The sequence below is a fragment of the Poecilia reticulata genome, linkage group LG5 (genome assembly GCF_000633615.1).
Source record: "Poecilia reticulata strain Guanapo linkage group LG5, Guppy_female_1.0+MT, whole genome shotgun sequence".
In the NCBI taxonomy this organism is placed as follows: Eukaryota; Metazoa; Chordata; class Actinopteri; order Cyprinodontiformes; family Poeciliidae; genus Poecilia; species Poecilia reticulata.
The window spans coordinates 12683967-12703659 of NC_024335.1; the positions used below are offsets into that span (position 1 = coordinate 12683967).

General features: G+C 38.2%; 2 protein-coding genes across 5 annotated transcripts; both read right to left on the reverse strand.

Moving 5' to 3' along the window:
• Positions 1 to 352: 352 nt before the first annotated feature.
• Positions 353 to 7565, reverse strand: sh2d5 (SH2 domain containing 5). Its single transcript, XM_008409075.2, is given in 11 exon segments — positions 353 to 1197; positions 1200 to 1338; positions 2554 to 2713; positions 2835 to 2940; positions 3253 to 3436; positions 3710 to 3910; positions 6142 to 6288; positions 6495 to 6569; positions 6640 to 6720; positions 6795 to 6884; positions 7242 to 7565. Coding segments are annotated over 10 exon segments (1185 nt in total). The 5' UTR covers positions 6846 to 6884; positions 7242 to 7565; the 3' UTR covers positions 353 to 1156.
• A 902-nt stretch (positions 7566 to 8467) lies between these two features.
• hp1bp3 (heterochromatin protein 1, binding protein 3) lies at positions 8468 to 19513 on the reverse strand. 4 transcript variants are annotated; one of them, XM_008409079.2, is made up of 13 exons: positions 18305 to 19513; positions 17587 to 17667; positions 17107 to 17266; positions 15824 to 15892; positions 15553 to 15709; positions 15324 to 15467; positions 14431 to 14490; positions 13556 to 13695; positions 12727 to 12817; positions 12432 to 12591; positions 11092 to 11203; positions 10858 to 11004; positions 8468 to 10767 (listed from the first exon to the last, which is right to left on the reverse strand). In XM_008409079.2, the coding sequence occupies exons 2-13, from the start codon at positions 17651 to 17653 to the stop codon at positions 10191 to 10193; spliced, it is 1884 nt and encodes a 627-aa protein (XP_008407301.1). In that variant the 5' UTR covers positions 17654 to 17667; positions 18305 to 19513; the 3' UTR covers positions 8468 to 10190. The 4 variants fall into 4 exon arrangements, with proteins under 4 accessions (XP_008407301.1, XP_008407299.1, XP_008407302.1 ...); XM_008409077.2 differs by lacking the exon at positions 18305 to 19513 and adding an exon at positions 17763 to 17870; XM_008409080.2 differs by lacking the exon at positions 18305 to 19513 and adding an exon at positions 17745 to 17818.
• Positions 19514 to 19693: the final 180 nt, after the last annotated feature.

Sequence of the window (19693 nt, forward strand, 5' to 3'; positions counted from 1 at the left end):
ATTCTGGCTTTATGTAATTTGTGGAAAATTTCAAATGTCAATCCAAGTTGCAAATAAACAAATAGGAACTGATTTCTGAGGGGATGGTGCAGCAAATACCACAATGCAAATCAAGAAACTCACTGTTGGAAACATATCCAACTTAACAAATGAGCATTAGTGAAAAACTCATTGATCTTTTGAAGATTTAGCTTAATCTGAAGTATTTATACGCATTGAAACAAGAGATCAAAATCACTATTCTTTTATAATTTGCTTCTCAGAGAAAAAAAAACAACTTCTTTACGGATTGAAAAAATTAAGCTGTCTTGTCTTACTGTTGTAAATGTAACCAGGGCTTTTTTGTCAAACATTAAAAAAGAAAATGCAATGTTGAATTATAATCCAATGTTGAGTAAAATGTTGCATTTAATTCAAGGCTAAAAGCGGAGTCATAAATGATAGGACACATATTTTACTGAGGTGTGGACTGAAAAGAGGGCCCATTATTTATTGTAAAATGGAGATAAAAAATGTATGCTTACTGGTCATAGAAATAACTAATCAGAAATGATGATAGAAATAACTAATCAGAAATGATGGACTAGAAATCTCCCACCACCATAGACAATCTTGATGTGCTCTAAACTTTGTTACATTAAACTGCACACAAAATGATGGACCGGCAATAAAGTGCAATATCATATTACAATATCTTAAACACAGAGTAATATGTAGAGAAGATAAGGACAATCAGAGTAAAACATGGTTATGTAGTGAGGTAACGTCTTAAGAAGATTTGGGGTGGGGGTTAAGGAAAAGGTAAGACCCAGCCATAAAATCCACACTTAAAAGGGGTATATATAAAAACATTTAACCGTAAAACACCTTACAGGTATGCAAAAATACTTTAAAAACTTACTTTACATAAAAGCTGCAAGCACTCAACATTATCTCTGACAAATAAGCTGCCCTGACAGAATCTGGCGCATACAAAAGAATAGACGTGCCAACACTGATAATTGGGGCACTGTGTTTTAGCGAGTGAAACATACATAATATACCATGTGAAAATACTAAAAAAATAAAAATAAAAATGTGCAAAAGAATGAGATTCTCTTATTTTGAATCATCTCATCTTGGCAGCTAATTCCTCAGGGTTTATTGCCTTTCCCTTCTAGTGAGAACTTTCAACTCTGGCTTTGGTTGAGCTTTTGCAGCTTGTTGTGTGTTGGTATTTTCTTCCCACTCATAACAGTGGTTCACACGTGCGCAGCACAGTTGACAAGGCAGCTCATCCGGGGTCACCGAGTAGTATTCAATGAGTTCGCAGAGGGAATGAAATTCTCTCCTGCATTTCTGCCACAAAGAAAAACAAAAATCACAATTAAAATTAGACAATGTTGTTCTTAATATTTATTTTAAACATTTGACAACTTTTTGCATGAAAAGGGAAATTATTATTTTCCTTTTTATGCAAAAAGCTTGCAACATTTTATATAGGGAACCAAAATTCTAGTTTGCTTGTGTATATATATATCACAGTTCTCAGTTGAAGAACTACACATGCCATTTTAGAAGTTATACTTTTAAAAGTTGAGGCCTACATGTAGCAAACAAACTTTAAGACTTTTGGATCTTTAAAATTGACATATTTGGTAAATAATGGATGGCACCGTGGTCAATTAACATTAAACAGCATTACAACAACTTTTAAGCACAGTGGTTGGGTCATGGGGTTAGGGTTGTTTTGCCAACATTACTGAGTGCCATGCAGTGATTTATTGACCATCGCCTCCTCTGTATCCTAGAGTAATCTAAAGTCAAATTTGTGGCCAGCTGTTTGGCAGCTAAAACTGGGTCATGCAACAAAACAGTGATATGAAGCACAGCAGCAAATCTACAACTAAAGGTTGTTTTTTTTTTTTAAAGGAACAAAATCAAGAAGTTGCTATGTTATTGGTTGGGTTATTGTTGAGACTTGGCAGAACTGAAAACCTGTTCCAGAACCATATGGAAATTGTGCAAAAACATACCAGTAAACCCTCACCCCCCCAATAACAATTGACACTTTACTACAACAGAAAATCCAAACGGATAATGGGATAATGTCTTCTTCAAAGAGTTCCGCTCTGTTATAGGTGAACAGACAAAATTTTATTAAATGAAAGTTTTGGAATGGTTCAAATTTCTGAGATCTAAAACTACCAAATAAAGCCAATCTTTACAAGCCAACAATAGTCGTTTCTGTCAGAACTGGCGAGTTATTGTTTTCCTACATACGGCCCAGTTAGTTTGGATATTTTTTCCTGAATAAATTACATTATTATTATTTTAAAAACTAGTTTTGTGTTTACCTAGGTTATATTTTTCTGATATTAAAAACTGCTTCCTGGTCTGAAACATAAGAGTGATGAAAAACCATCAATAGCAAAACTCTATAAGGGATAAAATCCTTTTTCATGGCACTCTACCTATTATGTAATTGTATAAATTTATCAGTAGTTTAGCACTGAATAACTGTGTACTTTTTGTTGGCAAACAAGTATAGTGACCATGTGTTATGATGATTACCTCCAGCATGAACTTCCCTTTACGAGTGTTTTCTATAAGGTGGGTGGTCAGGCCGGAGGGGAAGCGAACAATAAGGGAACCACTTTTAGGTTTTTTAGGATGAGGGCACAGAAGGTATGATCCCATGACATCATCTGCAAGGAGGGAGTAGCTGCTGTCACTGCAACCACAGAGAAAAACAAAACAAAAAAAAAAAAAAAAAAAACACTGAAACACTGATGCATTACCAACACAAAGGAATCTGTGAAAGCAAGATCCTTAAAGAACTTTGATATACTTACGTTGCAAGACCGGCCCAGCTCCACACAGCCTGAGCCAATGCTTCCTCTGTTTCGGCTAAACTTGGAGCCCGGGATCTCCTCCCTGGCACTTTGTCTTGACCCTTTTCTGTTTCAGAAGAGAGTATTTAAGAAGAAAATGTGTAATCAATTTAAATTCCCCTTTATCCCAAGGGAAGGAACAGAATGACACTCCATGAGAATTGTTAGTGTTGGAAGGCAGCCAGTGTGTGCCCATTCTTAACAGTAACATTTGTGAACGTAAACCAAACCGTGACAAACTCTGAGGAAATGTTTAAGCCATGTGTGAGCTCATCATCCACACCACAACAGTGAGTAACAGCCCTGCACATAACAAACAGTCTGCTTTACCTAATCATTTCTTTGACTCTTGATAGCGCTCTGTGAACTCTTGGCCCACCTTGTGACACACTTAGATGCTCGTGAACGCTGCGCTGTTTGAGTGGCGTGAAAGTGAAGGAGCGGTAAGCTCCAGAATGTAGTCCTTTAGCGCGGATGACTTTCTTCCGCGTCAGTGAGGGAGAGGAGGAGGAAAAAACATCATCTTGGCTGTCAGGAAGGTCAAAGGACGACTTCTTAGATTTCTAAATTAAAAACAAATTAAAAAAAGTCATCTAGTGCACGTGGTTAAAATTGGTTTACACCTTAACCAGGATGTAATTTGTCGTTTTAACCTTGTGGGTTGTATACAACCAAGCTTTATTTAATTAAAAGTAAATAGAATTTCAAGCAAATTTAGATCTTTGGAAACAATGTGGCAAACAATGCACAAATCTATCAAAAGCAATGTATTGTACAAACAATTGTTTCACAATTTAATTAAATGCTTAGTAGGTGGAAAAGTTGAGATGCCAAACCTTTGCGCTTAACCACAGTCCTCGAAAAGGGGCTCTTCTAAAGGAAACTAGGGCACTGACGCTAAGAGGGAAGCCGTGGTTGAGCAGCGAGGGGTTACGCTGAGGCAATGACCCGTTGGAGCTTTCTTGTGCCTCTTCTGGATGTTTCTCCAAATAAAACAATTGGAAACACCGGCAGAGCAGCAAATTCAAGAACTGGGCCTGTGAGAAATGAGGTAGAGCGAAAATTTTAAATTCGGTTCTCCAGCTTATAACTTGTAAATAGATTTCAACACTATTTTGCAGAATTTCTAAACTCCTGAAATTAACCTGGAGGGAGAGTGGGGAGAAAGTAGTTTTATGTAAAGCCGTAAACAGGACTTTTGAAGCGTCTGAAGAAAGTAAGTACTAGAAGTTAATTCTAGTTAACAGAATTTAAGCAGAGTTTAATTTGGTCTGTCATTGAAGGTAATGATAAACTCATGAGTTAGTCTGATACAGTTTCAGGATTCAAATGTAGCTGGATCTCTCAAGGAACTGCACACCACAAAAATATTAATTACCTGGTTCTTCAATAAATCACTTTATATTACCTCAATAAAGCTATTAACATACCTTGATATACTGCCACGCTAATATCTAAACAATTTCTGATCATTTTGCCAAGAAGGTTAACAGGATAATTTTTTGGTGTTTTGATGCCAAACCGATTTTAAAAAATATTTATTTTAGTCAAACCAATTATGTACATATTTTTGCAAGAGGAGGGCACAAACTTTCATATAAACTGGAAGAAACTAACAGACTACAAAATAATACAGCAACTTTTTCTATAATGCCCAGTGCTGCTGTTATTTTTTGGCTTCAAACTGAAGCAAAGCTTCCAAAGGCAGGCAGCAGTGGTCTTGGAACTTTATTTTTAAGATTCATGTCTTAGTATGGTAGATCGTTTTCACTCTGGAATAAAGGTACTGATTGTCATTCTAAAATATTGACTTTTCCATCCTTAAACCAATTTGTAACTAATGGGGCAGAACATTCAGGGTCATTCACCATTTAGATGGTGTCTTGAGATGTTATTTTTTCCATGATTTGATTCATTTTGAGGTGCACATGATGCCGACACTCATGTGCATCACATTTTTCATGGTTCACTCAGTCTTTCAAACTTCCCTCTTTTTCAAGTACTTACATTTTTGATTCATTATACCACAGGAAATGTTTCCAAATTTGCAAACTCTTACCTGGCTCTATATACATTTTTTTTATTACTGGCTTCGTCCTCTCTGAGTGATGTTTTAGTCAGTGTTGTATACCCAACTTATGTGACTGTGGCACTTTCACTAAAACAGACATCTCTTTAACACAGAACCCATCTCCTCCCTAAATGGTATGATGGCTAGACATCATACCATTGGATAAAACCATTGTTTGTACTTGGATAAAACTGTTTGAATGGATCAACGTAAATCATCTGGAATTTGTACCCGAGGATGAACCAGGCTTTGTGGAGAGCCACAGTTATCTTCCTGGTATCTTATCTAATTTCTCTATGATGTCACACCAGGAAAAATGGTGTTTGAGACATTGTCTTAAAATACATCCAAACGTTTTGCTCCAATTCACTCAAATGTTGTGAACTGAATTCCAGAAGCTTACAAAGCCATAATCAAGCACAAGGCTTTCCCAGAATGTTTAGCAGCATAGCAAGCTAACTGTATATAAACTCTCAAATAGTCTTGGTAATCCTAGCTGACCTAAAATGGTATGATTAAGGCTGGTTATGTCAAACAAAGGAAGGGAAAAAGGCTGTGTATCTTTTCATACAGTGTGTATAAATATCTGGTTTCAACTGTATGTCCATTCTTTCTAAATGTCAAATTTTGCACCTTTTTTTTAAGATCCTTCTCATTTTGAAATATCTTTTTTTTTTTTTTTTTTTTATAAACTTCTTTCAAATGTAGCCTTTTTTGTTAAAATAACTGATCCTCAGATGTTTCGCCTTGAGGGCAACATAATGTTCTTTCCAAAATTACAGGTTATGCCTCTGCATAATCATTCTCTATGTAAAAAAAAAAAAAAAAACATTATAGGTTATCATATGACATGCACATTGTTAGTCTACATGCTCCGTCTCACGTTAGTTATAGAACCTGATTTTTTCCCCAAAGTTACTTGAGTGTCCTGTTGAGATCAAATACATTCGTTTGTGATTTCTAGTTTTCTTTGTTTGTTATTCAAAATGCTGGAAAGTGTATGCAGTAAAGTAGTTTAAACTTCTATATCATGTATAATGTTTTAGAAAAAAATCGAGTTTAAATGTGATCATTTCTGTCATAGAAGTTCCCAAAGCACATTTACACAGTTTTTCAGTCAGAAAATTCACAGAGCAACATCTTATTATTCCAATAGTTTCTTTGTTTTCAATATGCAACTCTGAAGAGATTCCTTACCGCTCGGGCATGTCTTGCCTTAAAGACATGGCAGTAAAGTTGGGCGTAGGTGCTGCCTGGGTTATGGGAGACGAAGGCAAACTGGGCATCAATTGGGCGGGCGGTGGACAGAGAGACTCTTCGCAAAGCATGAGCCATTAGGAGGGTCTTTGGGCCAGGAAGACATCAAAGAGTCAGACAAACAGAAACATAAAGGTCATTTGTTTGAAACCACATTTGAAGCAATGCAGGTTGTGATAGTTATGCAATAAAATCAAGTCAAGACTTATTTTAAAAATCAGCTGCGACTGAAAGAAGCTGAAGCAGCTTGATGTGCTGGATGTTTTTAACAACAACAAAAAAAATACACTTACCATTTCATCTTCATCATAAATTTTTACCCCTTTGAGTGAGAACTTCAAGGTTACGGGCCTGCTTTTCTTGCAAGCCTGGTTGTCAACAATATTTGCGTTAGATTGATTTTTACAACTATGACTGAAATCTCAGCAAAGGGCTCACCTTTAAGTACTTCAGCTGTGTGTGCAGCTGCTTTATTTGATCATCCAAGCAGCAGTCATCCACAAGAAACGACCCAACATACTTTCCCAGAGAAAAAGACAAGTTTAAGAAAACCTACAATTGTACTTCAATATACAGGTGATGAGTGTTCATACCTCTGCTGATCGGGTCACTGTGCCATCGTCTGTAGTTGGTGTCTCTTCCATGATGCCCGTTTTATCCAGCAACAAAAACCTCACCTAAAACTGTTAAAAAGGATGTTAAATGCTTAGCACGTTAAAATCCGGGTCTAAAAACTGTTAGTTTTAATTAACAGTTAAACGAAGGATCACTGCGCTCACTCAGCCTTCTTTTGCACAATTTTTAGTCACTGCAGATTGTTTTTTTTCCTCTTTAATTTATGATTTGTTTGTTATTACTGTCCAAGTCCGTCTCAAAATGTCCAGGAAAAAACACAAGAATGCGGCGTGTAAACTTGAGCAATTTCCATTCAGTTTACTGAAAGGTCTCGACTTGAATTTCAGCCCGCCAGGTCTCAAAAGGAAAAAAAAAAAAAAAAAACGAGAAGAAAAAACTTAAAATCCCAAACCACAGATACTTACGTTTCTGAGTCGGAACCCCAATGTCAATCTTCGTCTTCTATCTACCTGGCTGTGGCAGCAGACACGCCGCTTCACCTTTACCTGCTGCTGCGGCTCAGGTGAGCAGTTAGTCCGAGGCGTGGCTGCGTGGAGGAAGGTGAAAATGAACCTTTTTTTCTCTCAAAATATGGAAGACAGCGGAAGACGACAGTTCGAGTCAAACCCCCGCCCTCCAGCTGTTTCTTCCCAGAAATTCTTTCCCAGGCAGCTCCTCACACATTCCTGCTTCTTGCTCAACACGAAACTCAGGAGTTCAATGAAAACATTCAAGCAAGTCCTCCTCAAAAGATTATTGTCCTGAGGGGGTTTTGGCTAAATGACCCTAAAGTTAAAAAAAAAAAAAAAACATCGAAACTACTAGCAAAGCAAATGAACAATGAACACAGCTCTTCGTGTTGTAGTGTGAGACTTGTATTGTTTTTGTTGTTGTTTTTTTACGTTTACATTAGCCTAAATTCTAAAGAACAGGAGCGCACCCAAGTGGCAAAAGTCCCCTCTTAATAATATAGAGTCATAATGTTCTGGCCTCTGTATATTTGTGGGATTTCAGGTGCATCTCTACAAATAAGATTATCGTCGAAACGGTAAGTATTTTTGCAGTTATTTTAAAAAGCATAATCATAGACAGACGTATTTCAAGTGTTTATTTTAGTTATACATCATTATGATTCAGTCAGGATCGCAGCTTCTGAGCTGCATGCGGACACATTATATTCATGTCTCTGTCTTCATCATTTACACATGCTGTTAAATACAGACTGGAAACTATTTTTATGCCATCGATTTGGTGTGTTGTCACTCATCTTCCTCTTTGCTTTGTAAAATGTCGCGGTAGACAGTTGCTCTGGTTTTGGACTTCATGAAACGCAGTGGACCACAGCCAGAAGTCCTTGCTGCCCAATAATCATTAACTGTGGAAACCTGGACCCTGCCTCTCCAGTTTTCCTCGCCTTAATATTGAAATGCAAATTTTGCCCTTATCTGAAAATAGGACTTTGAACCACTGTTTAACAGTTGAGTCATTGTCTCCTTAGTCTAGGTAAGATGTTTTTGACAATGGTTCAGGAGTGGCTTGACAAGAAACTGAGACAGATGTAGCAGAAGTAACTATTAAATGGGTTTAGTCCCAGTCTTCTTAATAGTCATCTGCTACACCATTTTCTTGAGCAGTTTTTCCTTCCATTCAACCTTCCATGAATATGTTTGGGTGCAGCCAAGTGGTTTCTTTAGCTATGGGCTTTTGTGGTTTACCCCATTTTGTAGAAGGTGTCACTCACTAAATGCTTTATAAATCTTATGTAAACAATCAAAATGAACAGGGATAAATATAATTTATCACCATTTCTAATGAATGAATGCTTTCATTTTCAATTTAAAGATAATCTTAAAATGCTACACCAAGATCCAATTTCTGATACAAAAAAACTTTTATTTTAAAATTACAGAACGAGAATGATGCCATAATGGGTTCATTTTTTTTCTCCTTTCAGGGTTCACCACTACACGTTTGTGATTTGCATATTTGATTTGGCTTAGGTTTTATGTCAGATGCCCGTCCTCTACATTTATCCAAACCTGAAGTGATTCCAAGCACAAGGAATTGCGTGAACTGGCTTGTCAAAACTGTTTTATGTGCAAGTCAATCAATACACAGGATTTTAGTCACACAATGTTGGACTGTTTTACTCTCATTTAAAAGTATTAATAAAAAAACAAAAACTAGTTTGCCTTGAACTAAATTTGGACATTGGAGATTTTGAAATAGTTTGAATGAATAAGGACATTTATTTCTACTGCTAAAAAATGTCTTTAGAATAAGGTGCCAATGTTAAATTATTCAAATGTGGCTTATTGCACTTCAGGGTAATAAGTTGAATGCCAGGTTAAAGTGAAAAAAATAAAAATAAAGTGAAATATGTAAGATTCAGCAAAAATCATGGAACAGTCTGAAAATGTGGGTCACAAATCTGGAGAGATTGTTTTTCTGCTCAAAAAAAGAGCAAATCAGATCCAATCAGCTATGGTGGCTTACAAAAAACCCCAAACAGATTACAAATATAGCCATTTTATTAATGACTTGGGGAAAAAAAAGGATAACACAGGGAATACATGCATGCAGGGTATGTGTGAGCTGGTATCCTCCATTTCTTACAACACAAATTTATTATAATTTGGAACTAAATAACAGCTGTGAAGCTATTAAAACCAATGTATATCTTGATTTTACATACAGACATATTTTATTTGTGATTTCAATATCAAGTGCTTTTTTTTTTCATTTAAAATCAACAGGGCAGCTGGTTGAACATGAAACGTTCCCAAAAGTATAAAGATTACGAATATGGATAAGATTTCAGACTCCAATCCTGTACTGGCCACACTGTCCAGGATTGGAGTCTTAAGACACTGGACAACAGTCTACATTTCTCTCTTTTATAGCGCAGCAACACTGACAGTCTAAGGTCTTTAACCTCTTATTAATAATAATAATAATAATTAAAAAAATAAATCCGACACTTCCGCCTTCGAAAGAACACTGAACTCTCTTTTGTTGGGATCAGGAATGTGAGCCACCAGCACTGAGTGGATGAACACATACAAACAGAAGTCAAGACATGGTTCTAGTTACAGTATGGTGAATTTTGCTCTGCTTTCCCAAACTGGCATCTTTAACGGCAAGACTAACCAAGCTGTTCTACACATCATGAATAAAAAAAGGACTTCAACACACCCTCAATGCACGGCTAACGTAACTGTTAAGATAATGTTCTTACTCTACAGTAAAAAAACAAAACAAAATGAACGTTAAAACTACAGCCCTCTAAAACAGAATGGTAAAAATAGAGAGAGCATTGAAACAAAGCTGCAGACTGTTCAGAACAGCCCAGTTTCTGGAAGGCGCTCATGGGTTCAGTATCTTCCTCTCTTGGACTTTCGAGCGGACTGTTTGCTGCTTTTCGGGGGTTTTTTGAGGTCAGCCTTCTTGGGAGGCGATGGTTGTGCCTTTTTTTTGGACCCACCTCTGGCCGCCGGCTTTTTGGGCGCGGGCTCCTTGGGGGACGACTCTTCAACTTTAAATCGCTTCGATCCGCTTTTCGTCGTCTCCTTTAGAACCTTCGGCTCCTCGGGGTAGGACTCCTCGGTTTTTATCCGCCTGGAACCACTTTTTGTCGTCGCCTTTTCAACTTTGGGCTCTTCCGGGGATGACTCTCTGGATGGAGGTTTCCTGGAGCCTTTTTTGCTTAGCTTTTTAACAGCTGGTGTTTTAGACTTTCTTGAAGGAGCCCCTTTCTTCACAGGTGTTGCTTTAGGCGTCGATACAGTTTCCTTTTTACATGGGGTCTTTCCCGATCTCACAGGTTTCTTGGCAGGCGACTTCTTTGCAAGTGCTCGACCTTTACCTCCAGCCTTCGGCTTGCTGACACTGCGGGGTTTCTTGGCAGGTGGAGGGCGCCGAGCCTTAGGTGGAGGCCTCTTGTTAGGTGTCCTAAGAGTGATTTCAAGAGTTAGATGCTGCAACAAAAAATGTAAGCTTACAATGACAAAAACAAAAAAAAAAATTCTGGCTTATAGTTACCTCTTGCGAACTGGAGCCTCATCTTCTGACTCTTCTTCCTCAGACTCCTCTTCCTCATCTTCTTCATCTGAAGAATCTGTAAGCCGCTTCCGCTTGACTGGTTTTTTTGGAACATCTTGAAACTTTTCTGGATACAGGGTGGTAGGGCTATGACAATAACAAAAAAAAAAAAATCTATGCCTCAGTACATGTTAATATAATTGATTATTTTATATTTTTTAAATTGTGGTTTACCTTGGATAAAATGGAAATGAGAGCTGATAAGTCCCTGTGAAACCGTGACCAGTTATCTGCTCCATCCAGCCCAGAACTTTACACTTGGTCAGAGTCCTCCTCAAACTGGCCACTGAAGAAGACAGTTCCCATTTTAGTGACAACATGTCTGTTTAGGTTGTTTACAAATTTATTTTAAAGGTGACTTATAATTATACTTCCAAGAACAAGTTTTGTATAGCCCAAAGAACTAGCCAGACATATTCATTACATTTTGTTTGCACAAAGTCATTCTTAGATAATTAGATTTTAGTTTCGTCAATTTTGCCGATGTTGAGCTCCTTTCAGAATGAGCCTTTTCAGGGCCTCTTGTCACTTTATGTCTAAATAAGCTGCTGCTGGCTACACCACCATACTCACCGTTTACACTTGCATGCAAAAATGGCTGCAAACGGTTGTGCAATTATACAACCATATATCTTTGAAAAGCAGAAGTTGGGTCTTCTGCATAACCAACAAAAATGCAGCAAGTAGTTTTGGAACGGTAAGTCAACAAAAAAAAGCACTCGTCTTTTTCAGCGCATACAGAGGTGAAACCAGCTGACCAAACGTCCTGGAGCTCAGCTTGGGTTGCCAAGTACCGGGCAGGGGTTTGCTCAGGTTGCTTGGCAACAGGCTGTGCCCGTTAATTGCGATGTTGCATTCCAAAGATTTTTGAAACCGCTCATTTTTCAGACACCATAAAACATAAAAAAACCCAGCTGTTTATTTTTTATAAACACTTTGTATTGAGAAGCAGTAGAAAACCAAATGGAAGTACAAAATCGTGTAAAATGTGAATTTTACATAATAGGTTGCCTTTAAGTTCCAACCAAAGCTGGAATTAAGTTTATTGTCCACTAAAGCAAGATTTTGTGTGACACAATGCAATTAAAAAAGAAAAAAAAAAGAAAACGGAAAGAAGTGAAGACTTATAAGGAATTCTCACAATGCTCACTTTACAATGGATTTCTTCAGATTAAAACTGGCTCTGCATGTTTTGAGGCTGATCAGCCAATCAGCACCTGTACACATACCTGAACATGCTGAGATTTTATGAAAGCTTTAAGTAATAAAGTTTGTGAAGCAGTGGTCTTCCTTGAATGCATGAAGAAATCCTCTTTGGTTGGTGTAATGCGTTTAATGTTGATCCTTTATTGGAGATGCATGTTTGGTTTAAGTTCACCCTCATCTATGCAGGGATTTACTCTAAGAACCCTTTAGGTTTAGTATCCATACCAACAGTGAAAATATTTAAGCATGTAATCCTTTATAAGTTAGGTCCTGCTGAGGACTGTGAACATGGACAGACGGGAACTTACCCAGCAGGTTCTCCTTGACGTCTTTGTTGGAGTCTACGAGATATTTGCGCAGGGATGTAGTGCTGCAGGTCTTGGGCTCATTCATAGCTGTGATCGCAACTGTGATGGCATCTTCCAACGTGCTGCCTTTCAGCTGAGACTCTTTGGCAGCTCGCTTCAGCTGGGAAGGAAACAATACAGGAGACATGAACAAATGTAACTTTGACAACATTTGCATAACAAATTTTTTTTCAATAAATAGCTTCCTTTGGAAAATGCTAACGTGTTGAGGTTAGACGAGTATTTGGAGGTTTACCTGGAAGGTTCCTCTCGCTCCTGTCCCTGTGATTTGCTCCAGGTGTCCTTTCTCTACCGCCCTTACCAGGGCGGTCTTCAGTAGATCAGGCCTTAGACAAAAACAAGGCTATCAATTTAACTCAAAGAACAATTCTTATAGGAAATTCCCATCTTCCCAATTATTCCATTAGCTGTAATGGTGTGATTCATGAGGATTTGGTTCATCAAGAGTTCGATATATTGAATAAATTATAGAAACAGCCTGATTTATCCAACGTGTGACAATATTTAGGTCTTTCATGGGCAAAAATGGAAAAGTAGCTGAGTAATAATGTTACCCTATAAGACATGTTTATGTTTCAAAGATATTCAGGAGTTTTGGAGCTAGGATGCACTGATGCTGACAGCCAAAATGAAAATTGATGTTATGGCCATTAACCGATATTTCAAAATATTGCATACATTTCAACATTTTTGGGAAAAAAACAACAACAACAAAAAAAAACTCCAGACTATCATGACTAATCTTGGACCCTCCAGAAACACATGGCAAAAAGATGGAAATGAATATTACTCAATTTTGACCCGGTTTTATTTAATCAGACGAAAAAAAAAGACCAACATCTGCAGAAACCGATGTTGATGTCAATATAGTGTGCATCCATAAACTAAAGTTTGCAGGACAGTGTCTGCACGATCAGAGTTGGAGATCCCTGTAACCACCATTTACCAATCTTAATTTTCTATGAAAAGGAGATTTGTAATAATTGTAACATGTGGCTTATACTGGACAATGTGGAAAGCAAAGGTTAAGGAGAGCTGAGCACCCCGACTGATCCCAGTCACACCTGTTTTCAATGTTGAGGCTGGGGAAGTGCTGCTCCAGATACTTCTTGATCAGATTGTAAGAGGCCTCTTTGGGCTCACAGAGCCGAGTGATGATGAGAGGAAGGGCGTCTCCCAGAGACTCCTGCTTCGGAACGCCTTTCTAGAAACATTGTGAGGCAGAGCAGAATTAGATCCGACCGCGGATCAGTGAAAGACGAGACCATACACCAGGTGCTGACAAGAAGTTGACGAGAGTCAATTTTGAGTAACTAAGTCACACAAATATTTTCTTCCCTCTAAACAAATTAAAAATGTTTCACAAATTGTGTTTTAAAGACTTTGCAATCAGTACCCAGCTGTGACCAGCCACCATTTTGTTGACCAATTAATATTACATCAGTATAACTACAGGATTCAAGGCTTAAAGAAATTATTGGTATACCTCAACGGTATAACAGTAAGAGATAGAGATGTATTGTGGAACAATATATCAACAGTTTTAATTTCATGAGATCTCATGCCATAAAATTGAGATATGATTGTTGATGCAAAACAAACAAAAAAACTTTAAATGTATTTTTTCAAATTAGGAAAGCACCATAAGAGTTACCAAGTCACACCAACATTCTGCTGCAATACTTAAAGCTTCTTGTCATCTGCTGCCACATTAAAGTTTTACGGTCACCTCGAGGCTTTACTTGGACCAGAGTGTGGGAACTGTTCATCCTCTAACAGCTAAATATAAACATGAACAAATCTGACTTTAATGTGGACCCAAAACAGGCAAAAAAAAAAAATGTTTAGAGAACTTGTGAGACAGCACACAGTTTATTAAAAAATAAAACAAAACAGTCCAGCTTTAAAAGGTTGGAAGGAGGTTTCTACGGTAACACACCTTAGATTGGGGAGGCGCTTTTCCAATGGCGAAGGTTCCTGAAAGGCCTTTACCCTTCAGCTGGGAGACAGGAAAAACACAATGAGGATTTATTTATAAGCCTGTGACGGTTAGCCCAAGGTCGACCACAATAGAATTAAAAATAAATATTTGCAACAAATTAGAGGCTTAATTTTCAATACAAGTGAAGACTGTAAGGATGGACAGAAGGTGTACACATAATTGCATAAAACACCTAAACTCATTTTAACATCAATGCAGTGTTGTAGTATTTGCACCCCCAACACATAAAGCAAGCATGCAACCAAAAATAAATAAAAGTCTAGTGCTAGCTGGAGAAATGAGTCGTGTTCTTTTGCCAAAGACAAAAGAGAAAGTCTAAAAACAAACATCTCACGCCACTCCATTTTTGTTTAGATTTCGTGAAGAAGTTGTGATCGGCGTCTTCTTCAAATGTTTTTATTTTGTTTCCTTTAATAGTTCTTGTTGCAGTGTAAGAAACACCTTTGGCATAAGCTTGTCAAGACTTTATTTTTGTGCTACTTTTTGAGATCTTTTAACCCATTTCCTCCTAAAAGTAGGTTCTATTGCAGTGTTTTGATTTTACAGATCTGGAAGATATGAAGATTGAAATATGACAAGTGAAACTAAACCAAAGGTTTACTCATGATTTGATTTAGAGGGTACTTGGAGGGAATTACCCGTTTCACACAGGGACAGGTAGGTTTGGATAGCTCAGTCCCATAGCAAATTAAATATAAAAATTACATTTTTTACAGAAGTTATTTTTGTCCCGACATCAAACCAGTTTGATAAAAATATATATACACCAATCTACAAAAGGACACAACCCTTTTGAAAAGCGCTGTAGGCGAAGTTTAAAAACATTCTACCTGTTTGATGGTGCCCTTTTCCAAGTGTTTCTTCATTGATTTCTTGATTAGAGTCTTCTTCTTGTGAAAATCCATCCCTGGGTATTTTTTCAACATATATTTCATGACGGATTGGAAGGACATCCCAGACCTCTCATTGGAGGACTGCAAGGGAAACAAAAAGCATTGAAGGAAACAATCGTTGCCAAGAGACGACCAAGACCAAGATGAGCTCAGAGTTGGTACACACCCCTATAGCTTCGACAAGGACGTTTTCCACTTTGTTCTGCGTGCCTGCAAAGTTGGACACGGGGATTTTTTTGTGTGTGGTGACGCTAGCCCATGCAGGAATTGTCCGTTTCACCTTCTTGGACTTGGATTTCTTATGCTTGACGCCATCTTTCATCCTGCCACCAGAAGGAGCAACACAAGTTCAGTGAAGGGGGATGGGTCAGTGTGGTTCAAGCGATATTTCACTGTGATCGTTACCACCCTTATCCTTATCTTTATCACATCCTCACCTTAGAAGGAGAACATAGCAGTGTGTTGAGCACTGTCCAGCCGCGCAGTCCTGGCATTTCACATTATGTCTGTTTGTCACCGGCAAGAGAGACAAAATTAAGTTTCAGAACATCGGTCTCAATGACCACAACGGTAATTTGAGCTGAAATGCCACCAATCCAAGAGCTGACAGATGCAGAATTACTTATTCAAGTCTGGGAGAAGAGGAGGAGGAGGAAGAGGGTAAAGTTTACAATAAGAGCTCATCAAATATCACCCAAGTGCCTTCATCTAACAGAATTGCAGCTAATATTTCCAAGAGTTAATTGTTATAAAGTTTCCATAAAATTTGCACTTCACTTCTTTTTTTTTTTAAATGGCTAGCATGGATGTAAAGAGTTGAAGATATTAAAGAAGATATTGAAAATATTCAAACATATTAATGTTTGAAATATTACAGGTGTACAGGTGCAAGTAACCGCTGTTAAATCTTATTGTAAAGCTAATGCTATCCTCTGTGCACATTAAAGTTCATTTTAACGGTTTTATCATTTTATAACCCTTTGTTTGTTTTTAGTGAGACATTTTCCATTTACCCAGGGACAATGGATGGAAAACAGCCAGTTGGCTCATTCTGATGCATTTACAGCAAAGGGAATGTACATTGTTCCTGCCAAATAAATAAATATCTAAAAAAAAAAAAAAAAAAAAGGAGTGCCCTAACAGATAAAAAGGCTTAGTTTCAGCACATTGTACAACTTTTTCAAAGTTCCACTTAGTGGTTTTTGTTGTTCCAATTAAAAATAATTTAAACTTTACAATAAGGCAGACAGTCAAGCATATGGGCTGAGACTACAGACCTGCCAACTTGTAAAACGCAGAATAATCTGTTCTGTGTGGAGAAAAAAAAAAAAAAGAAAAAAAAAGAAAAGAAAAATCACAAGGACGCAGATTGATGCTGCTCCAAAAATAAACTTTTGTTGCATTGAACTGTGCAGTGACAAACCCTAGTGGGCAGACACTTCCTGTCCAAAAAAAAACAAACCAAAGAAAGAGGACATCGTCTTCTCCTCCTGGACTCCTCCAAGACTGTGAGCACATCCGTCAGTTTGACTAATCTAGTGCAGGGAAATTGCTGTGGCTGTGACAGGACCTCACATCTTTTAGGAATGGGACACTGCAACCATGTGAGCAGTCAGCTGTCATCCAGCAGAGGTAAGGATAATTCAAAAAGATAAAAGTGCTATCAAAGTGAAATATCGCAGGGTTTTCACTTGCAACCCGGGTCTAGGCCGTAACTCACTCTTTCCCGTCTCCAGCTTCCTCCTTTGTCTCCAGGGGTCCGTCTTCTGCCTTCTCCGCGGCCTCTCCGTCGCCCGATGCCTCCCCCTCTGCTGGGGCAGCTGAAGATGCAGCCTGCTCCTTATCAGCAGGGGGCGACTCTTCAGATGACGCCTCTTGTTCTTTCAAATCAAAAAACAAACAGAACAATGAAGTCACAGCAAATCTATATTTTTGCAGTAATATAAACTAAGATGCTGAACTAAAAAAAAAAAAAAAAAAAAAAGGAGTTATTTTATTTGGTGAAATACTGTTAATGTGAATGTCATACACTGTAAAGAAAAGTGTAAATAGTGAATAATAGCACAATGTTGAAGTTAAGATAATAAATCCTGAAACGGAGTAGTTGTGGGCCGTGATCCTAGTGAAATATGCGTGGGTGGTGCCACTCAGGGGTCCACGGATTGGGGAGGGGAAGAGGGATGTCCGACCCCGGCCTCACCTTTCTCTGCAGCCGCAGAGGGAGCCTTCTCCTGGGTTGGAGTTGCGGTTGCTCGGCGAATCGGCATCACAGACGAATATTCTGAACGAAAAAGGAGAAGCCATATGCATGAGCATGAACATTTGTTTATGTGCGCGCTTCCAACGAGCCAAACCCACTTCATTCATTTCCTCCACCTGAAACTAGAGGTGCAATTCGCCTCTTGCGGAAAAGCACGACCCCCATCCAATCCCGCGTCAACAACCCCTCATATCCGCCAGCTTTACACAAACCCATCCCGTCCGCTCCCAACAATGAGCTGCAAGAATTTTTTTTTTTTTTTTTNGATTATTCAACGCTAAAAGCAATAAAACCTATTCCAAACTGTTTGACTAATGTTTACCTATTTACGTCTCCAAGCTTTCCTTCGGATCACTCAGCAGTCCTCGGCTTGCAGTGATCTCAGTGCTACAATAATAAACACAACCATGAAAGGAGGAGATTAGGATACACGGATCTTTTCTTGGCATTTTCTGACCCGACTTTTTTTTTTTTTTTTTTTTTCCGCCACATTCGCCATTTTGTCCGTGGGGTTGGGAGCACAGTAATGGCGTCGCACAAGGCACATAAAATTCACTTCAGTTGCACGGAGCAAAAACTCCACAAGCGGCGGCTTTTCCGAGCATAAAATCGATGCAAATTAATGTTCAGCAAAAAATTTATTGCAAAGCAAGCTTACCTTTCACTGCTCTGCTGACAAGTGATATAGCTTCAGGTGAGATTTCTGCAGGATCCTTTATTTCGATTTCTCCGTTAACGAGCCCCGCCCCACTCGGACCGCAGATGACGTGCGGCGTCACGCGGCACGTCAGAAGATTCAAATCATAACAATGAAAAAAAAAGTGCTTTTATGGCTGAAATAAAAAATTAAACTGTAGTTTTTTTTCCCCCTAATAATCATGTACAGCCAGAAACACGGTTTTAATATGACAGTTTAGCTGCAGGAAAAACATTAAATAAAATAACCAGAGCATTTCCCACACATTTTAACAGTGTTTTGATGTGGCTTTTACCTTGKTTTTTTCAAGGTCTTTGAACGTTTCTTACCTGGTGACTAGGCTGCTTGTTCAGAAGATTGGTGCCCAACACAAGCAATATATGAGCGATGCTTGAGATTTTTACTGCAACAATTTTTGGCAATTTTTAATTTCCCTTTGGGGGTGAATATAGTGATTTTTTTAATTTGAATTGAAGACGACAAATATGAATTATTCCATCTCTTATTCAGCTGGAGTCATTAATAGGTCAGTGTCAAATGACTTAAAACAAATAAAGTCCACTGAAATATTTTACAAGTTCCAGACTGAAAGCAGTCATTACAAAAAACAAACAAACATATTTTTWAAATCCAAACATCCAGTCATCTCGGTGTGAATAAAGCCCCCTAGTGGTCTGTCCCAACATCTAATTTCTTTTGGACAATAAAATTAAGAAATCATTCTTTTCTAACTTATTTCCCAGAAAGACTCTCTTGGTAACCATCTTTRTCATTATCAGATCTGTTTGTRGAGCTATAAGYGAAAGAAAAAGGCCTCCCAGGTCAGAACGGTGAACCACTTTTGATGTAGAAGAGTAAAAACTTTACTGATATCCCCWCCCTATGTTCAAGTCTTAGCCYAGTCACCTAGTAACCTAGCCCAGTCTCTGTCGCTTGTATCTGGAATCTCGCATGATCCTTATTTCACCATGCTCACAGGTAATAACTGCAACACAGGACCATTAAACAAGAGCTTTCATGTCAATACATGTAGAACAAGACATAATATTCTGTTGGARACTAAGTGAAACCCACCGTTCTCAAAATGTTAAAATGTTAGATTTTTTGTCAACCTAAAAACACTTTAAGCTGTAGGAGGTAATTTTTATATATAAAAAAAGTTTGTTCACATATTTGTTAGAACTGTCACTATGTCCTCACAGTAGAAAACAACACAGATACTCTGAAAAATAATTGAGCTCCCCTGCCTCCTTCCTGTGGTCCTACTGCCATTTGCAGAAATGCACTGCTCCCAGTAAGAAACAACCAATCGGAGCATCAAATTCTACTGACAGGACATAGTGACAGTTT

What these genes read in the sequence shown, in the direction of transcription:
- hp1bp3 (XM_008409077.2), bottom strand. Translation starts at nt 17,862, where the DNA reads ATGGGTTTGTGTAAAGCTGGCGGATATGAGGGGTTGTTGACGCGGGAT. An exon ending in AAGCGCCTCCCCAATCTAAG is followed by an intron (nt 13,696 to 14,430) that starts GTGTGTTACCGT and finishes CAATGTTTCTAG; the next exon opens with AAAGGCGTTCCGAAGCAGGA. An exon ending in AGCCTCAACATTGAAAACAG is followed by an intron (nt 12,818 to 13,555) that starts GTGTGACTGGGA and finishes TTTTTGTCTAAG; the next exon opens with GCCTGATCTACTGAAGACCG.